The 25,853-nt window shown below is 31.7% G+C and overlaps 1 protein-coding gene across 1 annotated transcript in view; it reads right to left on the bottom strand.

Annotated features, from left to right (window-relative positions):
* Window positions 1-6,260, bottom strand: part of LOC127717587 (slowpoke-binding protein-like) — a 47,593-nt gene extending 41,333 nt beyond the window's left edge. Inside the window, exons 1-3 of the mRNA XM_052223294.1 lie at window positions 6,136-6,260; window positions 1,924-1,997; window positions 1,100-1,197 (exon numbers count right to left, since the gene is read on the bottom strand). Of these exons, the coding sequence (XP_052079254.1) occupies window positions 1,100-1,197; window positions 1,924-1,997; window positions 6,136-6,171 (208 nt within the window). The 5' untranslated portion in view covers window positions 6,172-6,260. The remainder of the gene's footprint in view (window positions 1-1,099; window positions 1,198-1,923; window positions 1,998-6,135) is intronic.
* Between the last annotated feature and the right edge of the window lie 19,593 nt (window positions 6,261-25,853).

Genomic DNA, 25,853 nt, shown 5'->3' with positions numbered 1-25,853 from the left:
TTTTACATGGTAATATTCCTTTTTCATCTTTTGAATACGTTTTCAAATTTTTAACTTATATTTGATAATTTTTAATAGCAATCTTATTTTAGACTTTTTTGGCTATTTATTTTACCAACTTTATTCAGTATAATTTTATTTTGATTCATTGATATATATATTCCACTTTTTTGTAAAAATTTCCACATTATTAATCCTTTTATCTAGAAAAGTTTTAACACTTAAATATTTATTTTGTGTGTTCATGTTTTATATTTTTATCACTGTCTGTGTGTATATTTCGTTTAACATGTGATGTAAAGCGCTTTGAGTAATATTGTTTTAGATTTAGCGCTATAGAAAAATTGTAATAATAATAATAATAATAAATATCTAAGGTAAATCATCACTATATAATTTCTCAGATAGAATTTTCTTTTACTTTGCCAAATATAGATTTCACCATAGTTTTTTCAAAAATATAATAAAAAGTTTGGATCACTATGCTATTTTTCAAGCTACAAGTCATGCAAATTTGCCCAATTTTGCATGGATTATTCATGAAAAAAAATCTTTTTTGAGAATAAAAAAGAAATCTTTCGATAGAATTTTAAAATAAAATATGAAGATTTGGTCTTATAATATGCTTTGAAAAAATATAGGGAAAAATTGGTGTCACCCAACTTGTTTTCTTGCTACAAGTCAAAATTAAAGTTTCATTAAGATTCCTCTATAATATTTTTACTATAAGAGTTATATCCCCTTATATGGCTAGGTTGAAAAAGTGAAGCGTAAAAAAGCAAATGTTAAGTTTTGTTTAAACAGTTTGAATAGTACAATAAATCTTTGAATGTTTCTCTATTTTAATAAACAGTTTTAAACAATAATTGCCAATCAGTTTCAAAACTTGCAGATTTAACATGTTTAAGCAAAGACATAGCCTGATTGTCCGACCGTGCGAGACCCTCATGGGTAGACAAGGTTGTTAAACATCCCCTTGGTAGTAGCCTGATTGTGTATTGATATTTTACAATCCAAGATGGTGGTACACAGCCTTACACACTTAAAATCTGAATAGCTGTTTATTTCATCTATAATTTCTAACAATATGAAATCAAACCTCTCAAAATATTTTCCTGTTGAGTCTTATCAAATCTGATTTTCTGTGGTAGCGACTGTTCATCCCTCAATGCTGTGTAGTCAAAACGATGACATCGTCTATAAAGAGAATTTTTTTTAAACATTTATGAATTATTCATATGTTAGATTTTAATTGCAGGGTTTGCCATTTAAGGTTGTCCGATTGTCAAGGACAAGTGAAAGTCATTCTAATCTAAGCTGCAGCATACTTGTCTGATGAGCAGGTAACAAATGAAAGTTGAAAACATGGAAAAGTACCAAATCTAGCTTACACATTTCTATTTCGTCAATAAATCATTTTCTATAGCAAATTCAATAAAATTGGCCAATCAGAGTATGATTCAGTCGTTGATGCACATTTTTGATGAACCAATCATGAGACCTAGCTATTGCAGGAAAACTATTAACCATTTTGTAAGACTCAATAATAGAAAACAGAAATCACCTAAAAATTATCAAATTTTAAATCTCAAACAAATGTGAAATTACAGAAATAAAAAAAATAAATAAATAAATAAACACATTTATTGAACTCCTTCAAATTCAGTCCCTTCTTGGGAGACGTTTCTTGTTGGTAAAAAAATAATGTATAAATGTATGACATGTAAGTTTAACCATACAAAAACTATCATTTCCCCAACTGTTGGTAGCAATAATGGCTTTTTAAAGGATTTTCTATTGAATTTGCCTATAAACTATTTTTGTAATAATGGTGTCCTTGTTTAAATGCAGTTGGAGTCATCAACCCAGCAGTAATTTCTAACATTGTGTCCAAAGGGGATTGCTCTTCATTATATAACATACCTACATCTGGTGCAGATGCAATAAATAATAACAACTACAGCAATCAAAAGGACAACCCCAGCTACTATTGGAACCTGTAAAATAATTTTAAATCGATGACCAAGAAAACAAGACTATGCAAAATATAACAGTACACATAAGGTGATTTGGTGCATAATTACACCTTATGTAAGAATCCTGGGTTTTGATTGGTTGATAGCCAGTGTATTTTTCACCAATTTACTTTTATCAAATGAATATCGTTCATTTTTAAACAGCACCGGGGTATATGCAAAAAGGATATGCCTTTTTTACCCTCTCTGCCGTGGTATTTGCCAAAAAATACTCTATCCGACTGGACGCTTGTAATGTCACGATCATCAATGCGTTTTATGACACGATCATCAATGAGTTTTGTACGTTAACATTCGGTGTAATTAAACAGATATAGCATGTTCTTGAGGGGTATTTGCGAAAAATACCAGTCTGAAGAATAAATTTCCCTCGCATTACGGCTCGCGAAATTTAACATTCTTTCGACTGGTATTTTTGGCAAATACCCCTCCTTAACATGATATATCTGTTCAAAATACCACAGTACATGCAAAGTGATTCAGTAACCAAAAAAAATATTACCCACAAAGTGATACAGTATAAAATATAACTCTTGCTAGTGTTGGATAATCGGTTGAAATACATATATTCCATATCATTGCAAAGTTTTATATGTTCATATTTGATCTTTTGTTTCCTTTCCATATTTTATTTAGCAATTAAAACAGTGAAGCAATTAGAATTATAATTGAATTTATTTTGTCTTATAATAACAACTATAACACTAAAATGTCTTCATTTCAATGGTATCATTCACATTATAATTTTAAATACATAGCTGTATCAAAATCTGAATGCTTCTCATTAAAAAAAGATATATAAAGTATTAAGCAATTTAAAATTAATCAATAAATAAAACAATGCATTTGCATTGAAATATATACATTCAACTAAGGGGATCCAACCAATGTCTGGTAATTCATGTGGTATGTGTATTTTTCACTTTTGTGATCATTATTCTTCTGTCAGCTGTGTCATTCGTGCGTCTATACTTATGATTGTAAGAATATAGAATTGTTTCAAAGTTGATCTGTTTCCGATCTGTGATTTGTATATATTATAATGGCGGACAAACCAGGAAAATTTACAAAAATAAATTATGTTTGACAAGCAATTGGAAAGAATTATGACGTTTTTAACGCAACAAAAAGGCAATTTGCACCACGTTCTGATGTAGCAACAAATTTATTTTGTTGATAAACTGAATGATTTGATGTACGCTCTCGAGTAACAACTACCAGAATTGAAAGAAAGTATTTCATAAAAAGTTATTTATTTTAAATAAAATACGATCAATCTGTACAGTCAATGCTTTTACCACGTTTATAAAGAAAGAAATTGCTTATGTCTTTGATCATAGGATGTTTGACATTGTTATTGTCATCTACTGATATTATTCTTTTACAATTTGTTTGACTGCGCATGTAAAATGCAAACTGGAAACAGACCAGAAGTTGATATGCTAAGGTTCCGGAAACTATAACGAAAATCGATTAAATAAATTCCCAATTGATTATAGACATCGCCAAGCCCAACCAAATGATTACTAACTAATTCCGATCATTGGAACAACACTAACTCTTGCTGATGTGATATTCACCAAGGCTCTAAATTAGTGGTCAACAGGTCGCTAAAAATGACATAAAATTGTGAAGGGCAACTTAAAACTTTGCAAAAAAGTCTTGATTTTGTAACTGGGGTCCAAATAGCCTGGAATTATGATAACGTCATCACCCATACTTTGAGACCAATTATGCATTGTACTGTCATGACTATGACTTTCTGAATAAGGGGGAAGACCATTTGATATTCTGAAGGGTGGGGGTGCAAAATTGAATTGAATATTCATTTATAATTGCTGCTATGGCACATGCCTATTTTTTTCACTTTTGTACACAATTACTTCTGAATTTTGTGTTATAATGTATACATTTTCACCCTGTCTTTTGCAAGATTATTGATTATTTCTATTCAACTCTGTCAAGCCTTTCCGCAGTCCCATCCTCTCCCCCCTAAAGATGATGTATTGCAGACAGACACAATAAAATCAATAACAGCAGAGGAAACTTGGTAAGAATTTGTTATAAAAATATATCTATAAAACATGTATGCATTTTAATTTAGTCTTAAGTTTTCTATGTTGTGTTTTGTGTACTATTGTTTGTCTTTTTCTTTTATAGCCATGGCGTTGTCAGTTTATTTTCGATTTATGAGTTTGAATGTCCCTCTCAGGTATCTTTCGCCCCTCTTTTAAAGATCATTTATCATGTTTATCTATTCTTGAAGACTTTATGTTGACTGAACAGTCAGTCAGGGGTACTACTTGTACAAGTAATTTTTATTTACTTGAAGAAGTAATTATAATATACTTATATAAGTAAATTTGTAGGATACTTATACAAGTGTATTTTATTTACTTGTATAAGTAAATTATTTTTTGGCCTAGTTATGTCCCTTAGACATTCAGATTTTTTTACTTATACAAGTAAAAAAGTCATCCTATCTTCTTTTCTTGAATTCTTAGAACTTCTTTGCTCTAACAGAATTTTGAATTGTCTGTCCTTTGTAGATGTCTTTACTATTCATTTAAGTGTAATTTCATGGACAATGAAAATCTCATTTGTCTGTTATCTTTAGAACACTGCTCATTTACAAGCCCCCAAGGAGCAATTTTTGAAGGCCTTGCGCAAATACTTAAGATCTTTGCTCAATCAGTTTCTTTGTTGAATTAATGAGATGAAACATTGAACTCTTATCCAAAATTATGAGCTAACCTGAGAAAAATTGTTAAAGGCATGATTTTACATCTCAAAACTTGAGAATTTTTGTGGGATTGTAAAAAAAATTTACTTAAATACAAGTAATTTTTTTTAGAAAATTAAGGGGAGATTATTCAAACAATATAATTAACTTGTATAAGTATATTTTATTTACTTCTTCAAGTAAATAAAGATTACTTGTACAAGTAGTACCCCTGACTGACAGTGACAAATTATAACAGCTGAATGTTTTTCTATTTTTTGTGTTCTTGGATAGCTATCTCATTGATGTATGATAAATTGCATCTCCTGTTATTGTAAATATGTGATATTAAAATGCTATGGGGTTAATTTTTTAAATGTCAGGAATCTTTAATAGTTGGGTAGTATATGGAGGTGATTTTCTCTATTTTAACTGTTTAAGGTTCATGTGGACCCTTTGACTAAAATGGCTGCATTTTCATCCAAAATTTACTCTGAGTACAGATAAACCTCGGGAGTATCTGGAAATATGTTAAGGCATAGCATGCTCTAGATAAATAATACTCATACACATTTTAACTGGATTTTGCAGTGCACTTTTTTTCATTCCTCCAGAAGGGGCCAAAATAAATAAAGTTGGGAAAGAGGTTTGAGAACTTCCCTAAGGAAATATTGAAGTGAACTGTATTGATTGCCGTCAGGCGTCAAACAGTCTTTTTGGCAACCGATAGCGTCAAATTGGTTAAAATTTTATCGTGATTCATCAAAATATCCTTATCATAATTCGTCAGAGGTATGAAATATTTAACTGTTACCTTTAGTTTAGGAAAGAATTTAATGTGATTTGTTAAAATAAGTTGATTTTTTTTTTATCGTCACAAAGAAAAGGTTCATTTTATTGTCATGCACCAAAAATTACCGATAATCATTGGCAAGATTTTTTACAATTGTTCGTCATGAAAGTATCCCCATTAGTCATTACAACCCTCATAGATGGACAATAGATACCTGACAATAATTGGTGATTTAAACTGTTTACTTGAGTGGACCATATCAAGTGAAACTCAACTGTTTGTTAAATTTATCCTCTTCTGCAGGGACAAAAATAGTGCACAGCAAAATCCAGTTAAGTTTTGAATTTTCTAAAACATAAAATGCATTTGAATTTTATTTATCTAGGGCATGATATGCCTTAAAACTTTTCTTCAAGATACATAGGTTAGTCTGTATTGAGACTCAGAGTAAATTTTGAGGTGAAATAGGAGCAATTTTAGCCAAAGGGTCCACATGAACCTTGTAGTTGTATATGTTTATGACTTAAGTTTCGTTCAAACTTTTTTCCTCGAGATTTATGGAATTGTGTGGATCTATTATTTACCCAGACATTATCCTCTAAGAAATTTATAAATGACATTTCTTCAATTCAGCAGTAACATCATTTAAACTTTGAGATGGTGCATCGTGTGTTAATCGTTCAAGGGAGATCATATGACAGACGACGGAAGTTCACACGGAAGACAACTCCAATTTGTCAATTTTGACATTTGGCGGGGTTACACTAATGACTGGACCGAATGACAGGACAATGACAGGACCAAAATGAAAAATGCTAATAATTTTTTTTTATTTCTCAAAGGATTTATTACATAAATTACAAAAAAAAATTAAAGATTTTTTTTTTAAAAGCTTGCGAAAACGTGACCTGACCAACGCTGACAATGACAGGACCAAATGAAAATGCTAATAAGTTTTTTATTTCTCAAAGGACTTTTCTCAAATTTGAAATATAATAAGATTTCACCATTTGATACATAAATATAAGAAAAAATAGAGAAAACAAATATTTAAAGCTTGCGAAAATGTGACCTGACCAACGTTGACGATGACCTGACTGATGAAAAGTCCTATAATGTCTTTGTTATTTTAATTACAAAATTTGTAAATGATTAAATGTTGAACCATAGTTAATAAGATATTACTAAAAAATCCGAAAAAAAAAAAATTTGGTAAAAAACTTGACCTGACCAACGTACGTTGACTGTCCTGACCGTTATCATGACCAGGAAATATGACTATATACCTATTTATATGTAATAGTATTTGCTTCCAATTTACAGAAATATTAAGATTTAAATTTAATCATTCATTTTATCAAATATAAAAACTTTAAAAAAAAACTCATCTTGATCATCAATGTTCTAATTATTCAATTCGTCCAGACTAATCTAAATTAAATTATCAGCTTATTGTAATTAGAAAACGGACTTCACCAATTCAATTATGATCAATGGACATCTAGTAGAGAATATAAGCATAGATATAATAGCCATAGATAAAGTACTGAACCCACATCAAAAGCAGATGATATTTGCCGAAATTTTATCACCCTCTTATTATATACATGTCACGCTTGGTGTTAATTAGCCTTCATTGGCAATTGCCGTCTATCGATATCTAATAAATTGTGAATCGGGAGAGTAATATGTCATTCTTCGGACAAGTTCGGTAGTTATCGTTATCTTCCGGTACATCATTTTTTTTTTGGAATGTTTATATACGTGCTTAAAATACAAGTCAAGGTGATCGATGTATAATTACATTGTTCTTATAAGTCCTGAATATTCATCAAATATTTTCCACCGAACGTTGTGAAATCAACGATCATATAATAAATCACAGTAATAGAAAATACACAACTAGTTTCATACCAAACCAAAGAAGTTATAAAAATAAAGTACATAAAAAGTACGTTGACAACTAAACGGGCAGACTTACGGAGGGTTATATAGCCGTATTTATAGAAAGAATAACACCCCTAACACAATTCTAAGAAGGATATATATTGTTTACTTCAAAAATGAAATCGACAATCAGATTAAACCATCCGCTATTTAATTGCAAAACAAGCAACAACAAAAATGTAAGCGGAAAAGTATTATATATATAAAAGAAAAAAATCAGAGACATGATAATTGTGCTATTTCCCAATTATTTAATGTATTCAGTATGTCCACCACTTACGTTTTCTTCACCAAACGGCGTTTTAAAATTTATAATGTATTCATTTTTTTCTCTTTATTTTTCAAAAACTTCGTGTTACCGTTACGACAGAAAGTTTCAACACTTTTTTTTGTGTTCTAAAATATTATAATTTCGTTTTTCTGGTTTAAAATGTGATTATACTGTTTTGAATCTCGATAGAAAAGAATTGTCTTTAACTCGCCATAGAAAAATTCGACCAGGTTCGACCTCTTAACCACGTATACCATCAGTAGTTGATATGTCTCCTCTTGTCAATCATACAGGTCTTATTTCCCGAGTGCAACCGATGCAAGTGCTATGGCAATTTAATTTTACGTGCCTGTTAAGTCCATTTTCCATAATTTCTCTATTCTATTATTTCAACAACAGCATAACCTTTTTATTTGTTGACCGATTTTCTCCAAATAAATTACAATCCGAACAGTTTTTACAACCAGACGCTTTTCATTGCTACCGCCTCGCGGCATATTTTTACTTGAGACAGGTAACGCATATTGATTATCAGCTGATAAGACGCGTGCCCGATAATTTAAATATAATTATGATAAGAAATTAGTCTATTGGGAGGATGTCGGCAGATATCATCTACATCACAGGTCACTTCGCGCCGTGCCGTGCGTTTGATATTTCAAAGGAAACTACATGGGGCTCAGTGTGATATATTCTGAGTACTTTATCTATGGCTATTATATCTATGATATAAGTCAGGTAGCGTTTAATTCCAATATCAAATTTGTGTATAATCTATATACTGATTCTGTAAAATAATTCAAACTGTTTCGCTAGCATTCTGCATGACACAATTTAGTCATCCCAGAGTACAGGACGAGGACCTATAGCTAGCAGTGTACCCCACCCTGAAATAAAGAAAAATAAGTATGATTAAACATGCAAATAGATCATTAAATATGTACTTGTAAAAGAACAAATAAAAAAGTAAAACTTTTAATAAATGTATAGATCACAATAAAAATAAAATGCTCCGCTGGGGCGCAGCTTGATACGACCGCAGAGGTCGAACCCTGAACAGTTGGGGCAAGTATGGACACAACATTCAAGCTTGATACAGCACTGAATTTGGATTGTAATTAAATATTTGACACAGCATAGGTTTCTGACACAGAATGAATGTGGTCTAAGAACTTAAAAATTATTAATTTACCTATTCAAACCATATCATTATTATTTGCTTTTATATATAAATCAGAAATAACCAATTTAAAATGGAAAATTTTAAAGAAAAAAAAGGGAAAAAGAATCCCCCCAAATTTTTTGAACCCCCTTATGATTCATCACCCCCAAACTCAATCCCAGTCTTCCCTTTGTGGTATGGTACCTTGCAGTACAATTTCAGAGAGATCCATACACTTGAACACAAGTTATTGTCTGGAAACTATAGAAATATGCTTATTTTTTGCCCCAAATTCCTAAACGTTTAGGGCAATTACCCCCAAACTCAAACCCAGCTTTCCCTTTGTGATATGGAACCTTGCAGTACAATTTCATAAAGATCCATACACTTACACACAAGTTATTGTCCTGAAACTAGAAAAATGCTTGTTTTTTTTACCCCTTTATGGCCCCTAATTCCTAAATTTTTGAGGGAATTACCCCCAAAATCAATCCCAGCCTTCCCTTTGTGGTATTGTTCCTTGCAGTACAATTTCAGAGAGATCCATACACTTGAACACAAGTTATTGTCTGGAAACTAGAAAAGTGCTTATTTTTGGCCCCTTTTTGGCCCCTTATTCCTAAACATTTTGGGCAATTACCCCAAAACTCAATTCCAGCTTTCTCTTTGTGATATGGAACCTTGAAGTACAATTTCATAAAGATCCATAGACTTACACACAAGTTATTGTCTGGAAACTAGAAAAATGCTTGTTTTTTTCCCCTTTTTGGCCCCTTATTCCTAAATTTGGAGGCAATTACCCCCAAAATTAATCCCAGCATTCCCTTTGTGATATGGAACCTTGTGGTACAATGTCAGAGAGATCTATACACTAACACACAAGTAATGTCTGGAAGTTACAAAAATGCTTATTTTTGGCCCCTAATTCCTTAACTGTTGGTACCATAACCCCCAAAATCAATCCCCACCTTCCTTTTGTGGTATTGAACCTTATGGTAAAATTTCATAGAGATCCATTCACTTAAACTAAAGTTAGAGTACGAAAACCAATGTGTCTTCGGACGACGACGACGACGACGACGACGACGACGCCAACGTCATACCAATATACAACCGCAAAATTATTTTGCGGTCGTATAAAAACTACGTCTATGTTTGAAAGCATTAGAAATCAAAATTATGTGATAGAAATTATCCTACCTATAAAAATAACTGAAAGGTAATGCATGTAAACGATTATCAAACATATTAACAAACGAAAAATTTATTGACTTTCGGGAAAATTTAAAACTAAGAAAGATATCCTGCACAAGGCTCGGTCATACTTCAAGCAGTCCGCGGAAACAATTATTTACTGTTATGAAAATATTTAAAACTACACAGTTAAATACAATATACTACTATAAATACAATAAAAAGTTCAAATAACGCGGTGCTCGTCACAGTACCAATCTTACGAAAGGGGAAAAAAGGCCATTCATTTATAACTATATGAGTTCTTTTATTTAAGTTTCCTCAAATTATAAAAGCTGACCAAATTTCCTTTATTCTTTTATTGAGACAATGATCACCAATTATCCTACTAATCAGTAGCTGATTACATTGAATGTATATTGATATTAATTGGATTAATAAGCCAGTAATCTAATCAAATCTAATCACAATAAGCTGATAATTAGATTAGTTTGGACAACGTGTGCATTGGTAAGGTCACGTTTTTTTTTACTCCTAAACTGTTTTTTCCACCGTTTTTTTTTTATTTGATAATAAACTTAACTGTTTAATCTTAATGTTTTTATAAATTTGAAGCAAATCATTCACATATCAATAAGTATAAAGTAGTTTCCCCGTATCAGTACGTACAACGATCAGGACACCGTGGGCAGTCAACGTTGGTCAGGTCAAGTTTTTTATCCCCCCAAAAAAATGTCCCCGATTTTTTTTGTAATATCTTATTAACTATGGATCAACATTTGACCATTTACAAATTTTGTAAGTAAAATAACAAAGAAATTAGGACTTTTCATCGGTCAGGTCATTGCCGATGTTTGTCAGGTCATTGTCAACGTTTGTCGGGTCGTGTTTTCGTAAGCTTTAAAAACAAATTTCGTTTTTTTATTCTCGCATATTTATGTTTTAAATGATGATATCTTATTATATTTGAAATTTAAGATAAATCCTTTGAAAATTAAAAAAGTTATTAGCATTTTCATTTGGTCCTGTCATCGCCGATGTTGGTCAGGTCATTGTCAACGTTAGTCGGGTCACATTTTCGCAGGCTTTTAATATTTTTTTTTTTAACATTTTTCTTATATTTATATTAAAAGGTGAAATCGTATTAAATTTCAAATTTGAGACAAATCCTTGTGTGAATAAAAAAGTTATTAGCATTTTCATTTGGTCCTGTCATTGTCGAGGTTGGTTCTGTCATTGTCAGCGTAGGTCAAGTCACGTTTTCGCAAGCTTTTTTTTTTTTTTTTTAATTTATGTATTAAATGGTAAAGTCTTATTAAATTTCAAATTTGAGATAAATCCTTTGAGAAATAAAAAAGTTATTAGCATTTTTCATTTTGGTCCTGTCATTCGGTCCAGTCATTAGTGTAATTTGGCGGGAAAACCGATTAGTAATTTTCAAAGTGCCTGTACACAACACAATCAATCGTTTAATGTTCTAATACTGATCGTCTTGAAGAGATTCCGGCGAATATGAACAGTATATATATATATGATCGAATTTATTCATCACATCATGAAACAACGCAATTATAAAGATAGGATAGTACTACTTTAATGGAGTCAAATCTAAAATGTTATGAACTAAAATTCCCCTTGATTAATTAATGTGCGAGTCCCCATTTAATAATAATAATGGAAAAAAAACATGATAATACACATCCCCTTTCAGTCAAAATATAAATATTGTTGCGGCCAATTCCGTTGAATGTCTGCAGAGACATATACGTCTCTAATATAGACAAAAGAATGAAGATGTTCATAGTTCAAATAGTTGGCGAATAAACCAAAAAACTGCACCAGTCTGCACCAGTGTTGACCAAAGGAAATTTAAGTTATAAGACATTGTGAAAACTTTTGACTTGCAATTTGACGAAGTAATTTTTTTCAGACAACACCATAACGGATAGCATTGGCAAAGGTACTTTTCAAAAACAAGATAAAATATATATGTCAACACATATGATTCATCCACGGCCTAATCTCACGCTTCCACTTAATTCAACCAGAGACATATATATGTCTCTGATTCAAAATTATTAAAATTTAAATTTCTTCCGATAATTGATGAGGAAATCGTAATTGGTTTTTAGCGTTCCCAATGAAGGAAAATTCAGGAAAATGTATCGGACTCCCCAAATTTATATTTATGTTTATTGTACATTTTAGACCTTGGTATTGAAACTTCTCATAGTGATATTGATATAGCCGGGTAAAATGGCGTTCCGACTATATTAAATCAAGAAATATATTTAATAATAATACGGAAGCACATGTATATGTTTTGGTAAAACACGTGTGTTTGTTTACATCAACACATGTTTTTAGAATACCTGTAATGTTTACAATGTATTCCATTGGATGAAATTCGTCGCATTGCGAATTTAAAACAGGTATTCTATGTATCGTATGATTTTGGCTCGTGTTTCTCGTGCTTGCTGTTTGATATAAATTAAATGTAATTTATAATGTTATTATTCGAAGTTCTGCCTTACGCTGAGTAGCATACGCCGTACTACTGCCTTGCCTGTATTAAGCCCCCCCCCCCCCTCACCCCCCACCATCATCAAGACCATCTACTGTTTTTATGTGGAAAGTAATGTTTTACTTATAATGATTTATTTAAGTTGTATTTCTTGTTTTGTAGATTGGTGTATATTTGTATGTATTAATGGTTGGCTGACTGTGATCGAGCCTGTATGACTGTTTTTATACCTAATTAATAACGACTGAGATTAAGCCGTAATGTGCTGAAAATGAACTTTGAAACGAACTGTTTGATTTATATTATACATTGGTTAATAAAAAGTATGCTACCCTCACAAGGAGAGCTCATTTCTGATACATGTGGTGAGTTTTATTGCATAAATAATTTATGTTCGTTTAAGTTTGCCGATTTAGAACATAAGGAATATTTCGCTCCTTAAACTTTTTATTTTAGCAGTCTGGCAACTCCAAACTAAATGTAATGTAGCATACAAACAATAACAATATATATATAAGCACAAGCAATTAAAGGATTAAGAAGATTAACAGATGCCAAAGAGAAATAACAATAGATTAAAAGAGTAATTATTGTCCGACACGTATATGTAAATTATTGTCCAAACTGTCACAGAGCATAAATAATTAAATGAATAGACTAAATGAAATTCAGTCCTTTGTCCAAGATTATGACACTTAATCTGTGTAAAACACTTATGTCTAAAGTTACGACAAAGTCCAGAATAATATATGCAAAATATGAAAATAGTACGGAAGCGCCACCCAACTTTTTTTTTAATATATCTTCCTATGTTTGCGAAATAACGCAAACCTTTGCGAAATAACGCAAACCTTTGCAAAATAACGCAACCATTTTTTTTATATCTTATTTCTTATATTAAGAATCAAAGGAAGCAGCAGTTTTAAATGGAGGAGACTGCATACATTGAAATGTATCCTCCTTTGTACTCATAACAAAGAAAAATGCTTGAATATTTAGAACATATCATTGACTAATAATGAGGAGGATAATAGATATAAGAAGATGTGGTATGAATGGCAATGTGACAACTCTCCATCCAAGTCTCAATTTCTATCAAACCATTTAATATAGGTTAAAGTAAGGTCTTCAACACGGAGCCTTGGTTCACACCGAACAGCAAGCTATACAGGGCCACACAAATTATATACTTGATAATACATGTATATATATTACAAAGAAAATTGAGTAAATTGAAGTTGTATCGAAGAATATAAAAAATCCACCCTGCTAATATAGCTATAGCCAAATATAAATATACTTCCAAAGTAAGCTCTCGTTTGAGGATTGTGTAAGGTTGGTTAGATCCAAACAAGCTACCTTTTTGCAATAAAATGAAGATGTTTTATTATTAAAATTATGTTCTCTGCATTTAAATTGCTATACCCAAGTATCTTAAAGTTACTTCACTAGATCGAAATAAAAATTCCATGAATTTCTATCAAAGAATCTTGATCATATTCTGAGATTTAAAAAAAATCTTGCATCAAAATTTAAAAAAAAAATGTTTCTTTATTAATAATTCATTTTAAAGCAGAAAGATCATTTTGTCTATTTGACTTGAAAGTTTCACAAATGTATGACATTAGTTTTGCTCTTTTAATTTGAATATGCCTATACCATATCTATTTTCTTGTGAAATTATATACTTTTTCTGATGCACAAATCATTCTTAATTTATGTATAATTGCACTTCAAGTATTCCATTATTCCTATGCAAATTTATTATAATGAGTTGACCTTGTAGTTATGGTTCTTTTCCTATCTACTAGTAAATCACAACCGAAATTAATGACGACGGACATATATACAAAACTTAATGAATAATTGAAATCAAGATGTTTGCGTTATAACTCAAAAGGTTTGCGTTATTTTGCAAAGGTTTGCGTTATAACGCAAAGGTTTGCGTTATTTCGCAAAGGTTTGCGTAATATCGCAAATGTTTGCGTTATAACGCAAAGGTTTGCGTTATATCGCAAAGGTTTGCGTTATAACGCAAACATAGGAAGAAATATTAAAAAAAAAGTTGTATGGCGCTAATACGCTTCCGTTAAATAGAGTAAAACACTTGAAATAATAAAATGTTGTATAAAAACTTATTTCGCACTTCACAGTACAAATAGTCCGGTCAAACTTATATCATAGTTTACGTCCAACGGGACAGATTTTCCTGTCCTTGATTGTAACATTCCGTCTGTTTCTATATTTTTTTCGAATTTAACCTTATTTGTGTTTGCTAATATAGTATGAAATCATATATACTTGTAGCCAAGACCCCCCCCCCCCCCCCCCCCCCCCCCGGCTATGTGGCCCATACACTTCAAATATTTAATGAAAATTTAATTTGACAGAAATGAATACTACAAATTTTTAGGTTCTGTCAGAGTACAGACAATCAAAATCCCTCTCCTCGTGCAATAGTATAACACATTTGACTTCTACATCTTTTACATAAGTACTTCATATTTAGAATTTTTAGACACAGGGGCGGATCGAGCCATTTTTAAAAGGGGGTTCCAACCAAGGATAAAATAGGAGTGTTAGGGTTCAACAATATGTCCCCATTCAAAAGCATTGATCGTCAAAAAAGGGTGTACTAACCCCCGGATCCCCCCCCCCCGGGTGCGTCTAAACACTGCTAAGGAGTCCTTAGTGCACCAAGGACTTATAATATGCCACTAAGGACTAGATGGGGTGCTGTTACCCAAGGATTATTTTTTTTCAATTCAATCGTAATTCGTACTAAGTATGAAGCAGTAATAGAAAGTGGAAAAGCCAACACCAGGTTTTATAGTTTTTTCAGAATTTAATCATATTTTTTAGTGAAACCATTTGTATTTACACCCATCTTTGTCGGAATTAAAATAAAAACAAAAAACTTATAAATATATCTATTCCTTTTGTCTTGGTATCTCTTACATAATCATTTAACAAGCGGTGTCTTCCCGATTGTCCCACTTTTTGAAATTACAGGTAAAAAAGTAATGAAATTTTGTGGGACAATCGGGAATATGTTTGTGGGACAATTGGGAAGTTTAAATGTGGGACAATTGGGAAGTTTAAATGTGGGACAATTGGGAAGTTTAAATGTGGGACAATTGGGAATTGTTTTGATAGTGATTAATTTGTTTTTATAGTCTGTATCAGTTAATTACAGGTTACTAATCACTGTAACTTATAAAATATGAAAAAAACCATGAACAAATAATAATACTTACATATTATATTTTGCACATACATGTAGTAGGTACAATTGAAGTATCATCAAACATGGAATGTAATATGAAATCATATAATTTTAGCCTTAGATGCATGATTTTTTTAATTAGTTTTTATTGGCTTTGAACTAGCTGTCAGTAACTGCGAGTACTCTAAGATCTGTACTTAGTGTCTTTGTTGTGGGGATGTATAAGTAGCCGTCCACGTCCATGTCCACTCTGTGATTTGTTAGATGTATTTCTGTCTGTACCCATCTGATGAGATAAGCCTTTTTCAACTTATTTTTTTTAGTTTATTCTTATGCTGTACTGTTACAACACTGTCCCAGGTTAGTGGGAGGATTGGCGCCTTCAAATAAGTTTAACCCCGCCACGTTCTGTATGTGTCTGTCCCAAGTCAGGAGCCTATAATTCAGTGGTTGTTGTTTGTTACTGTGTAACACATTTGTTTTTCGTTCATTATTTTGTACATAAATTAGGTCGTTAGTTTTTCTAGTTTGAATTTTTTTACATTTTTCATATGGGACCTTTAAAGCTGACTCTGCTGTATGGGCTTTGCACATTGTTTAAGGCCGTATTGTGACCTATAGTTGTTAATTTCTGTGTCATTTAGTCTTTTTTGGAGAGTTGTCTCATTGGCAATTATACCACATCTTTTTTTTTATGGAAGTCTGGTTCTTCTTTATAGTTGGTGACGAGTCCTGTTGACGGCACTTTATGGCAAAGACACTGGGAATATTGGAAAAACAACCTTTGATATTGATTCTTAGAAAGGCTGATCTGGCAGAATTCTAGACAACAGCTTCGTTATCAAAAAAAGTTGTTGGGTTCAGGTGAATCTGACGTTGGGTGTTAGCAGTCTTCAATAGTGCAGAGAATGTTGTATTCATGTCCTCTGACTTCCCTAGTAAAATTGTAAAGACTTCTGGAAAAATCTCTCCATCAACAAGTTCGTGTAAAGTGTAGAATGTAAATGAGTTTATACCTTTTTTTTTTAAATTGCATGCATTATTTATTCAAAAACTTTATAGAGAAAATGTAATTAAAATTACGGTATTGAAATTTGTTTTATAAATAACGTTACATTGTAGATATATTTCATAAATCAGAAATAAATTTTTTTTAATCAAAAGTGCATTAATCCTAGGATTTAAAAAACATTTTTTTTTATACTTCTATAAAATTAATATTAAATGTGCAATAAATTAATTCTTGTTTATTTAGCAAAACAAACAACAGTTACATTGTTTATCTAAGAACATTTTTCTTCATAAAATAATGTGGGACAATCAGAACTTTTCATGTGGGACAATCAGAACTTTAAAATTTTAAAAAGTGGGACAATCGGGAATAAACCTAACAAGCTGACAACACTCTAACTTTTTAGTTGGCGAACATCAAAGTCGTGCACCTATGGCAAATAACTTTGTCGGGAAAGAAATAAAACAAAAGCAATATTATTTGTCCTTTTAATCATTGTAAATAAGAACAACACATTTAATTATAAAATATTAAGCATTAATCTTTTCGATACAATTGTTAATTACTGAAAATAAAAAGATTATGATTGTTTAATCATGCAGTTGTTATGTTATATGGCACGTGTCAATCGGTTCACTGATTTTCGGCATATCAAAGAAAAACCGGCACGTGCCTAAACAATGCTTAATTACTCGTTTATTTGTGATTATTTTTCTATAAAATTTTTAATTTATGCATCAAATATCAATCCCTAACTTAATATGTAAATATAATAAAATAATACATGTAACAGCACCCCTTCTAGTCTTTAGTCGCATAGTATACGTCTTTAGTGCACTAAGGACTCCTTAGCAGTGTTTAGACGTACCGGGACCCCCCCCCCCACCTGGATCCACCAGAGACATATTGCCAGTATTATTCTAAGTTTCTTTAAAAACAATGACCATCATATATACACATGAATATCTTGTTTATGAAGGGAAATGATTTATGTTATACTTTGAAACACTCTCATATCAACAAAAAGTTCTCTGAAACTGTCATCATTAAGATTTCTTTATATCCAACCCGTTTTTTTGTTTTGTTTTGTGAAACTGCTTTCATTTTACAGTCGGCATTCCTATACGAACCAACTGTGCTCTTCTTGTCGACCTAATACATATTTTCACAGACGTCATTAAAATTTGTATTGCCCCTTAAAAGAACACTTGTATCCTGTTGATGACCTTATGTTGACCCTTGGTGTCTTTTTTGATTCGGTTAATTGTGCTGTATGGTTGCGGTATATATTTGGCATATACTCCATTTCTTTTTTTTCCATATCATAAGAAGAGGGACATTAAAAAGCATCTCCTAATAGGGAAACTGTGAGACGAACCCTTTTTTCTTCCAGAGTAGCAATGTATTTGAATCTATATTTAGATGCTTTTTTCCATATTTGATATTCGTCCATTATATAGAATCAAAAGATGCATGATATGATTCCCAATCAGATAACTTGCCACCCGATACAAACGACGTAGAAGTTAGAAACTATAGATCGCCGTACGGTCTTTTATTTACAACGAGCATAACCCATACCACATATATATAGTAAACATTAAAAGGCCTCGACATGATAAATGGAAAACAATTTATGTTTTGGCTTATTGTGTTAATGGGTTGCTGTCTATTTGACCTATAGTTATGCATCGTATCTTTTATTCATATTAACAGGAGTGGGACATGAAAACGCACGTCATAATAGGAAAACTGTGAGACGAATCCTTTTTTTGTCCCAGATTAGCAATGTATTTGAATCAATATCTATATTCATTTTCCATTTCTGATATTCATCCATAAAGATGTTAAGGGAATTGTTCTATCAGTTGGTTCCATGCAGTTGCAGTTCTCTGTGATATATACAATGATAGATCTAATGAATAATGAGACACAAATACAACTTTATATTTTTCTTAGGGGAATGAGAAATGATCAGATTAGTTCTTTTGATTTTCTTTATTGATCAAGATTAAGTCACGTGGTTGATGCTAATCAAGTATACAGATTCTGATATCAGTGAACGTTTTGACGTAATATACAGTAAAACAAATATTAATACGTCTAGACGTATTAACGAAATATAAGACAGGAGGTAATTTGTAAGCTCAGACAGCAACGTACGAAATGTAAATGGTTGTATATAAAGGCCATTTAAGAAGCTGTCCAGAGAATATTCATCAATTTATGAAGGATCTATTAAAAGGAACATGTCGTAACTGCGATAGCCCTTCTGACAAATGTATAATATCCAATGGGACTATTCAATTTCATAAAATATCTAACTTGTTTGTATTCTTGTTAGACGGTTTGAGTTGGTCATGTTTATGCTTAACAATTATTATAATACATTTTGGTGTGAAATATGTGATATTTACCAACCTTATAGACTGATTTGTATCTTCGAAATCAAGCCTCGAAATTGGGGGACCATCATTGGTGTTTTGTCAAAATTCAAATCAGTCCTTACTCCCATTATGGAATTTAATTATAACTCAACAAATCGGATAAGCAACCAAGGACAAAAATGGGTTTTCATCATACATTCACACCAACCCCATAATGCCGCATTGAAAAGACGCGATTAATATTACACGTACGCGCGTATACGTCGTTTTCCATGTCATCAGTGGTAGCGCCAATCGACGCATATCATACCTTAACCTTGTCTCTCAGTCCGATATTGGTGTCTCGAGATAATACCGTGGAAAATATTGATATCTTTGATAATAAAATTTTCTACATTTTCAAAGAAAGTTAATATAGCTATGCACTATTTTATATGTGTAATTAGTTTTATTCAATGCTATATGATATCTAACCAATAATTATGTATCTCTCAATAATTTGATTTGTCCATTGACTTTTTTTGATATTTTGAGATCGCAATTTCCCGTTTAAATTCTATGCATGGGTTCTGATATTACACTAAATACACGGAATAGCTGTCACAGAGCATAAATAATTAAATGAATAGACTAAATGAAATTCAGTCCTTTGTCCAAGATTATGACACTTAATCTGTGTAAAACACTTATGTCTAAAGTTACGACAAAGTCCAGAATAATATATGCAAAATATGAAAATAGTACGGAAGCGCCACCCAACTTTTTTTTTAATATATCTTCCTATGTTTGCGAAATAACGCAAACCTTTGCGAAATAACGCAAACCTTTGCAAAATAACGCAACCATTTTTTTTATATCTTATTTCTTATATTAAGAATCAAAGGAAGCAGCAGTTTTAAATGGAGGAGACTGCATACATTGAAATGTATCCTCCTTTGTACTCATAACAAAGAAAAATGCTTGAATATTTAGAACATATCATTGACTAATAATGAGGAGGATAATAGATATAAGAAGATGTGGTATGAATGGCAATGTGACAACTCTCCATCCAAGTCTCAATTTCTATCAAACCATTTAATATAGGTTAAAGTAAGGTCTTCAACACGGAGCCTTGGTTCACACCGAACAGCAAGCTATACAGGGCCACACAAATTATATACTTGATAATACATGTATATATATTACAAAGAAAATTGAGTAAATTGAAGTTGTATCGAAGAATATAAAAAATCCACCCTGCTAATATAGCTATAGCCAAATATAAATATACTTCCAAAGTAAGCTCTCGTTTGAGGATTGTGTAAGGTTGGTTAGATCCAAACAAGCTACCTTTTTGCAATAAAATGAAGATGTTTTGTTATTAAAATTATGTTCTCTACATTTAAATTGCTATACCCAAGTATCTTAAAGTTACTTCACTAGATCGAAATAAAAATTCCATGAATTTCTATCAAAGAATCTTGATCATATTCTGAGATTTAAAAAAAATCTTGCATCAAAATTTAAAAAAAAAATGTTTCTTTATTAATAATTCATTTTAAAGCAGAAAGATCATTTTGTCTATTTGACTTGAAAGTTTCACAAATGTATGACATTAGTTTTGCTCTTTTAATTTGAATATGCCTATACCATATCTATTTTCTTGTGAAATTATATACTTTTTCTGATGCACAAATCATTCTTAATTTATGTATAATTGCACTTCAAGTATTCCATTATTCCTATGCAAATTTATTATAATGAGTTGACCTTGTAGTTATGGTTCTTTTCCTATCTACTAGTAAATCACAACCGAAATTAATGACGACGGACATATATACAAAACTTAATGAATAATTGAAATCAAGATGTTTGCGTTATAACGCAAAAGGTTTGCGTTATTTTGCAAAGGTTTGCGTTATAACGCAAAGGTTTGCGTTATTTCGCAAAGGTTTGCGTAATATCGCAAATGTTTGCGTTATAACGCAAAGGTTTGCGTTATATCGCAAAGGTTTGCGTTATAACGCAAACATAGGAAGAAATATTAAAAAAAAAGTTGTATGGCGCTAATACGCTTCCGTTAAATAGAGTAAAACACTTGAAATAATAAAATGTTGTATAAAAACTTATTTCGCACTTCACAGTACAAATAGTCCGGTCAAACTTATATCATAGTTTACGTCCAACGGGACAGATTTTCCTGTCCTTGATTGTAACATTCCGTCTGTTTCTATATTTTTTTCGAATTTAACCTTATTTGTGTTTGCTAATATAGTATGAAATCATATATACTTGTAGCCAAGACCCCCCCCCCCGGCTATGTGGCCCATACACTTCAAATATTTAATGAAAATTTAATTTGACAGAAATGAATACTACAAATTTTTAGGTTCTGTCAGAGTACAGACAATCAAAATCCCTCTCCTCGTGCAATAGTATAACACATTTGACTTCTACATCTTTTACATAAGTACTTCATATTTAGAATTTTTAGACACAGGGGCGGATCGAGCCATTTTTAAAAGGGGGTTCCAACCAAGGATAAAATAGGAGTGTTAGGGTTCAACAATATGTCCCCATTCAAAAGCATTGATCGTCAAAAAAGGGTGTACTAACCCCCGGATCCCCCCCCCCCCCCCGGGTGCGTCTAAACACTGCTAAGGAGTCCTTAGTGCACCAAGGACTTATAATATGCCACTAAGGACTAGATGGGGTGCTGTTACCCAAGGATTATTTTTTTTCAATTCAATCGTAATTCGTACTAAGTATGAAGCAGTAATAGAAAGTGGAAAAGCCAACACCAGGTTTTATAGTTTTTTCAGAATTTAATCATATTTTTTAGTGAAACCATTTGTATTTACACCCATCTTTGTCGGAATTAAAATAAAAACAAAAAACTTATAAATATATCTATTCCTTTTGTCTTGGTATCTCTTACATAATCATTTAACAAGCGGTGTCTTCCCGATTGTCCCACTTTTTGAAATTACAGGTAAAAAAGTAATGAAATTTTGTGGGACAATCGGGAATATGTTTGTGGGACAATTGGGAAGTTTAAATGTGGGACAATTGGGAAGTTTAAATGTGGGACAATTGGGAAGTTTAAATGTGGGACAATTGGGAATTGTTTTGATAGTGATTAATTTGTTTTTATAGTCTGTATCAGTTAATTACAGGTTACTAATCACTGTAACTTATAAAATATGAAAAAAACCATGAACAAATAATAATACTTACATATTATATTTTGCACATACATGTAGTAGGTACAATTGAAGTATCATCAAACATGGAATGTAATATGAAATCATATAATTTTAGCCTTAGATGCATGATTTTTTTAATTAGTTTTTATTGGCTTTGAACTAGCTGTCAGTAACTGCGAGTACTCTAAGATCTGTACTTAGTGTCTTTGTTGTGGGGATGTATAAGTAGCCGTCCACGTCCATGTCCACTCTGTGATTTGTTAGATGTATTTCTGTCTGTACCCATCTGATGAGATAAGCCTTTTTCAACTTATTTTTTTTAGTTTATTCTTATGCTGTACTGTTACAACACTGTCCCAGGTTAGTGGGAGGATTGGCGCCTTCAAATAAGTTTAACCCCGCCACGTTCTGTATGTGTCTGTCCCAAGTCAGGAGCCTATAATTCAGTGGTTGTTGTTTGTTACTGTGTAACACATTTGTTTTTCGTTCATTATTTTGTACATAAATTAGGTCGTTAGTTTTTCTAGTTTGAATTTTTTTACATTTTTCATATGGGACCTTTAAAGCTGACTCTGCTGTATGGGCTTTGCACATTGTTTAAGGCCGTATTGTGACCTATAGTTGTTAATTTCTGTGTCATTTAGTCTTTTTTGGAGAGTTGTCTCATTGGCAATTATACCACATCTTTTTTTTATGGAAGTCTGGTTCTTCTTTATAGTTGGTGACGAGTCCTGTTGACTGCACTTTATGGCAAAGACACTGGGAATATTGGAAAAACAACCTTTGATATTGATTCTTAGAAAGGCTGATCTGGCAGAATTCTAGACAACAGCTTCGTTTATCAAAAAAAGTTGTTGGGTTCAGGTGAATCTGACGTTGGGTGTTAGCAGTCTTCAATAGTGCAGAGAATGTTGTATTCATGTCCTCTGACTTCCCTAGTAAAATTGTAAAGACTTCTGGAAAAATCTCTCCATCAACAAGTTCGTGTAAAGTGTAGAATGTAAATGAGTTTATACCTTTTTTTTTTAAATTGCATGCATTATTTATTCAAAAACTTTATAGAGAAAATGTAATTAAAATTACGGTATTGAAATTTGTTTTATAAATAACGTTACATTGTAGATATATTTCATAAATCAGAAATAATTTTTTTTTAATCAAAAGTGCATTAATCCTAGGATTTAAAAAACATTTTTTTTATACTTCTATAAAATTAATATTAAATGTGCAATAAATTAATTCTTGTTTATTTAGCAAAACAAACAACAGTTACATTGTTTATCTAAGAACATTTTACTTCATAAAATAATGTGGGACAATCAGAACTTTTCATGTGGGACAATCAGAACTTTAAAATTTTAAAAAGTGGGACAATCGGGAATAAACCTAACAAGCTGACAACACTCTAACTTTTTAGTTGGCGAACATCAAAGTCGTGCACCTATGGCAAATAACTTTGTCGGGAAAGAAATAAAACAAAAGCAATATTATTTGTCCTTTTAATCATTGTAAATAAGAACAACACATTTGATTATAAAATATTAAGCATTAATCTTTTCGATACAATTGTTAATTACTGAAAATAAAAAGATTATGATTGTTTAATCATGCAGTTGTTATGTTATATGGCACGTGTCAATCGGTTCACTGATTTTCGGCATATCAAAGAAAAACCGGCACGTGCCTAAACAATGCTTAATTACTCGTTTATTTGTGATTATTTTTCTATAAAATTTTTAATTTATGCATCAAATATCAATCCCTAACTTAATATGTAAATATAATAAAATAATACATGTAACAGCACCCCTTCTAGTCTTTAGTCGCATAGTATACGTCTTTAGTGCACTAAGGACTCCTTAGCAGTGTTTAGACGTACCGGGACCCCCCCCTCCCCCCCCCCCCACCTGGATCCACCAGAGACATATTGCCAGTATTATTCTAAGTTTCTTTAAAAACAATGACCATCATATATACACATGAATATCTTGTTTATGAAGGGAAATGATTTATGTTATACTTTGAAACACTCTCATATCAACAAAAAGTTCTCTGAAACTGTCATCATTAAGATTTCTTTATATCCAACCCGTTTTTTTGTTTTGTTTTGTGAAACTGCTTTCATTTTACAGTCGGCATTCCTATACGAACCAACTGTGCTCTTCTTGTCGACCTAATACATATTTTCACAGACGTCATTAAAATTTGTATTGCCCCTTAAAAGAACACTTGTATCCTGTTGATGACCTTATGTTGACCCTTGGTGTCTTTTTTGATTCGGTTAATTGTGCTGTATGGTTGCGGTATATATTTGGCATATACTCCATTTCTTTTTTTTCCATATCATAAGAAGAGGGACATTAAAAAGCATCTCCCAATAGGGAAACTGTGAGACGAACCCTTTTTTCTTCCAGAGTAGCAATGTATTTGAATCTATATTTAGATGCTTTTTTCCATATTTGATATTCGTCCATTATATAGAATCAAAAGATGCATGATATGATTCCCAATCAGATAACTTGCCACCCGATACAAACGACGTAGAAGTTAGAAACTATAGATCGCCGTACGGTCTTTTATTTACAATGAGCATAACCCATACCACATATATATAGTAAACATTAAAAGGCCTCGACATGATAAATGGAAAACAATTTATGTTTTGGCTTATTGTGTTAAATAGGTTGCTGTCTATTTGACCTATAGTTATGCATCGTATCTTTTATTCATATTAACAGGAGTGGGACATGAAAACGCACGTCATAATAGGAAAACTGTGAGACGAATCCTTTTTTTGTCCCAGATTAGCAATGTATTTGAATCAATATCTATATTCATTTTCCATTTCTGATATTCATCCATAAAGATGTTAAGGGAATTGTTCTATCAGTTGGTTCCATGCAGTTGCAGTTCTCTGTGATATATACAATGATAGATCTAATGAATAATGAGACACAAATACAACTTTATATTTTTCTTAGGGGAATGAGAAATGATCAGATTAGTTCTTTTGATTTTCTTTATTGATCAAGATTAAGTCACGTGGTTGATGCTAATCAAGTATACAGATTCTGATAACAGTGAACGTTTTGACGTAATATACAGTAAAACAAATATTAATACGTCTAGACGTATTAACGAAATATAAGACAGGAGGTAATTTGTAAGCTCAGACAGCAACGTACGAAATGTAAATGGTTGTATATAAAGGCCATTTAAGAAGCTGTCCAGAGAATATTCATCAATTTATGAAGGATCTATTAAAAGGAACATGTCGTAACTGCGATAGCCCTTCTGACAAATGTATAATATCCAATGGGACTATTCAATTTCATAAAATATCTAACTTGTTTGTATTCTTGTTAGACGGTTTGAGTTGGTCATGTTTATG

The sequence above is a fragment of the Mytilus californianus genome, unplaced genomic scaffold (genome assembly GCF_021869535.1).
Source record: "Mytilus californianus isolate M0D057914Y unplaced genomic scaffold, xbMytCali1.0.p SCAF_1, whole genome shotgun sequence".
Lineage (NCBI taxonomy): Eukaryota > Metazoa > Mollusca > Bivalvia > Mytilida > Mytilidae > Mytilus > Mytilus californianus.
This window is presented reverse-complemented; position numbering and strand designations above follow the sequence as displayed.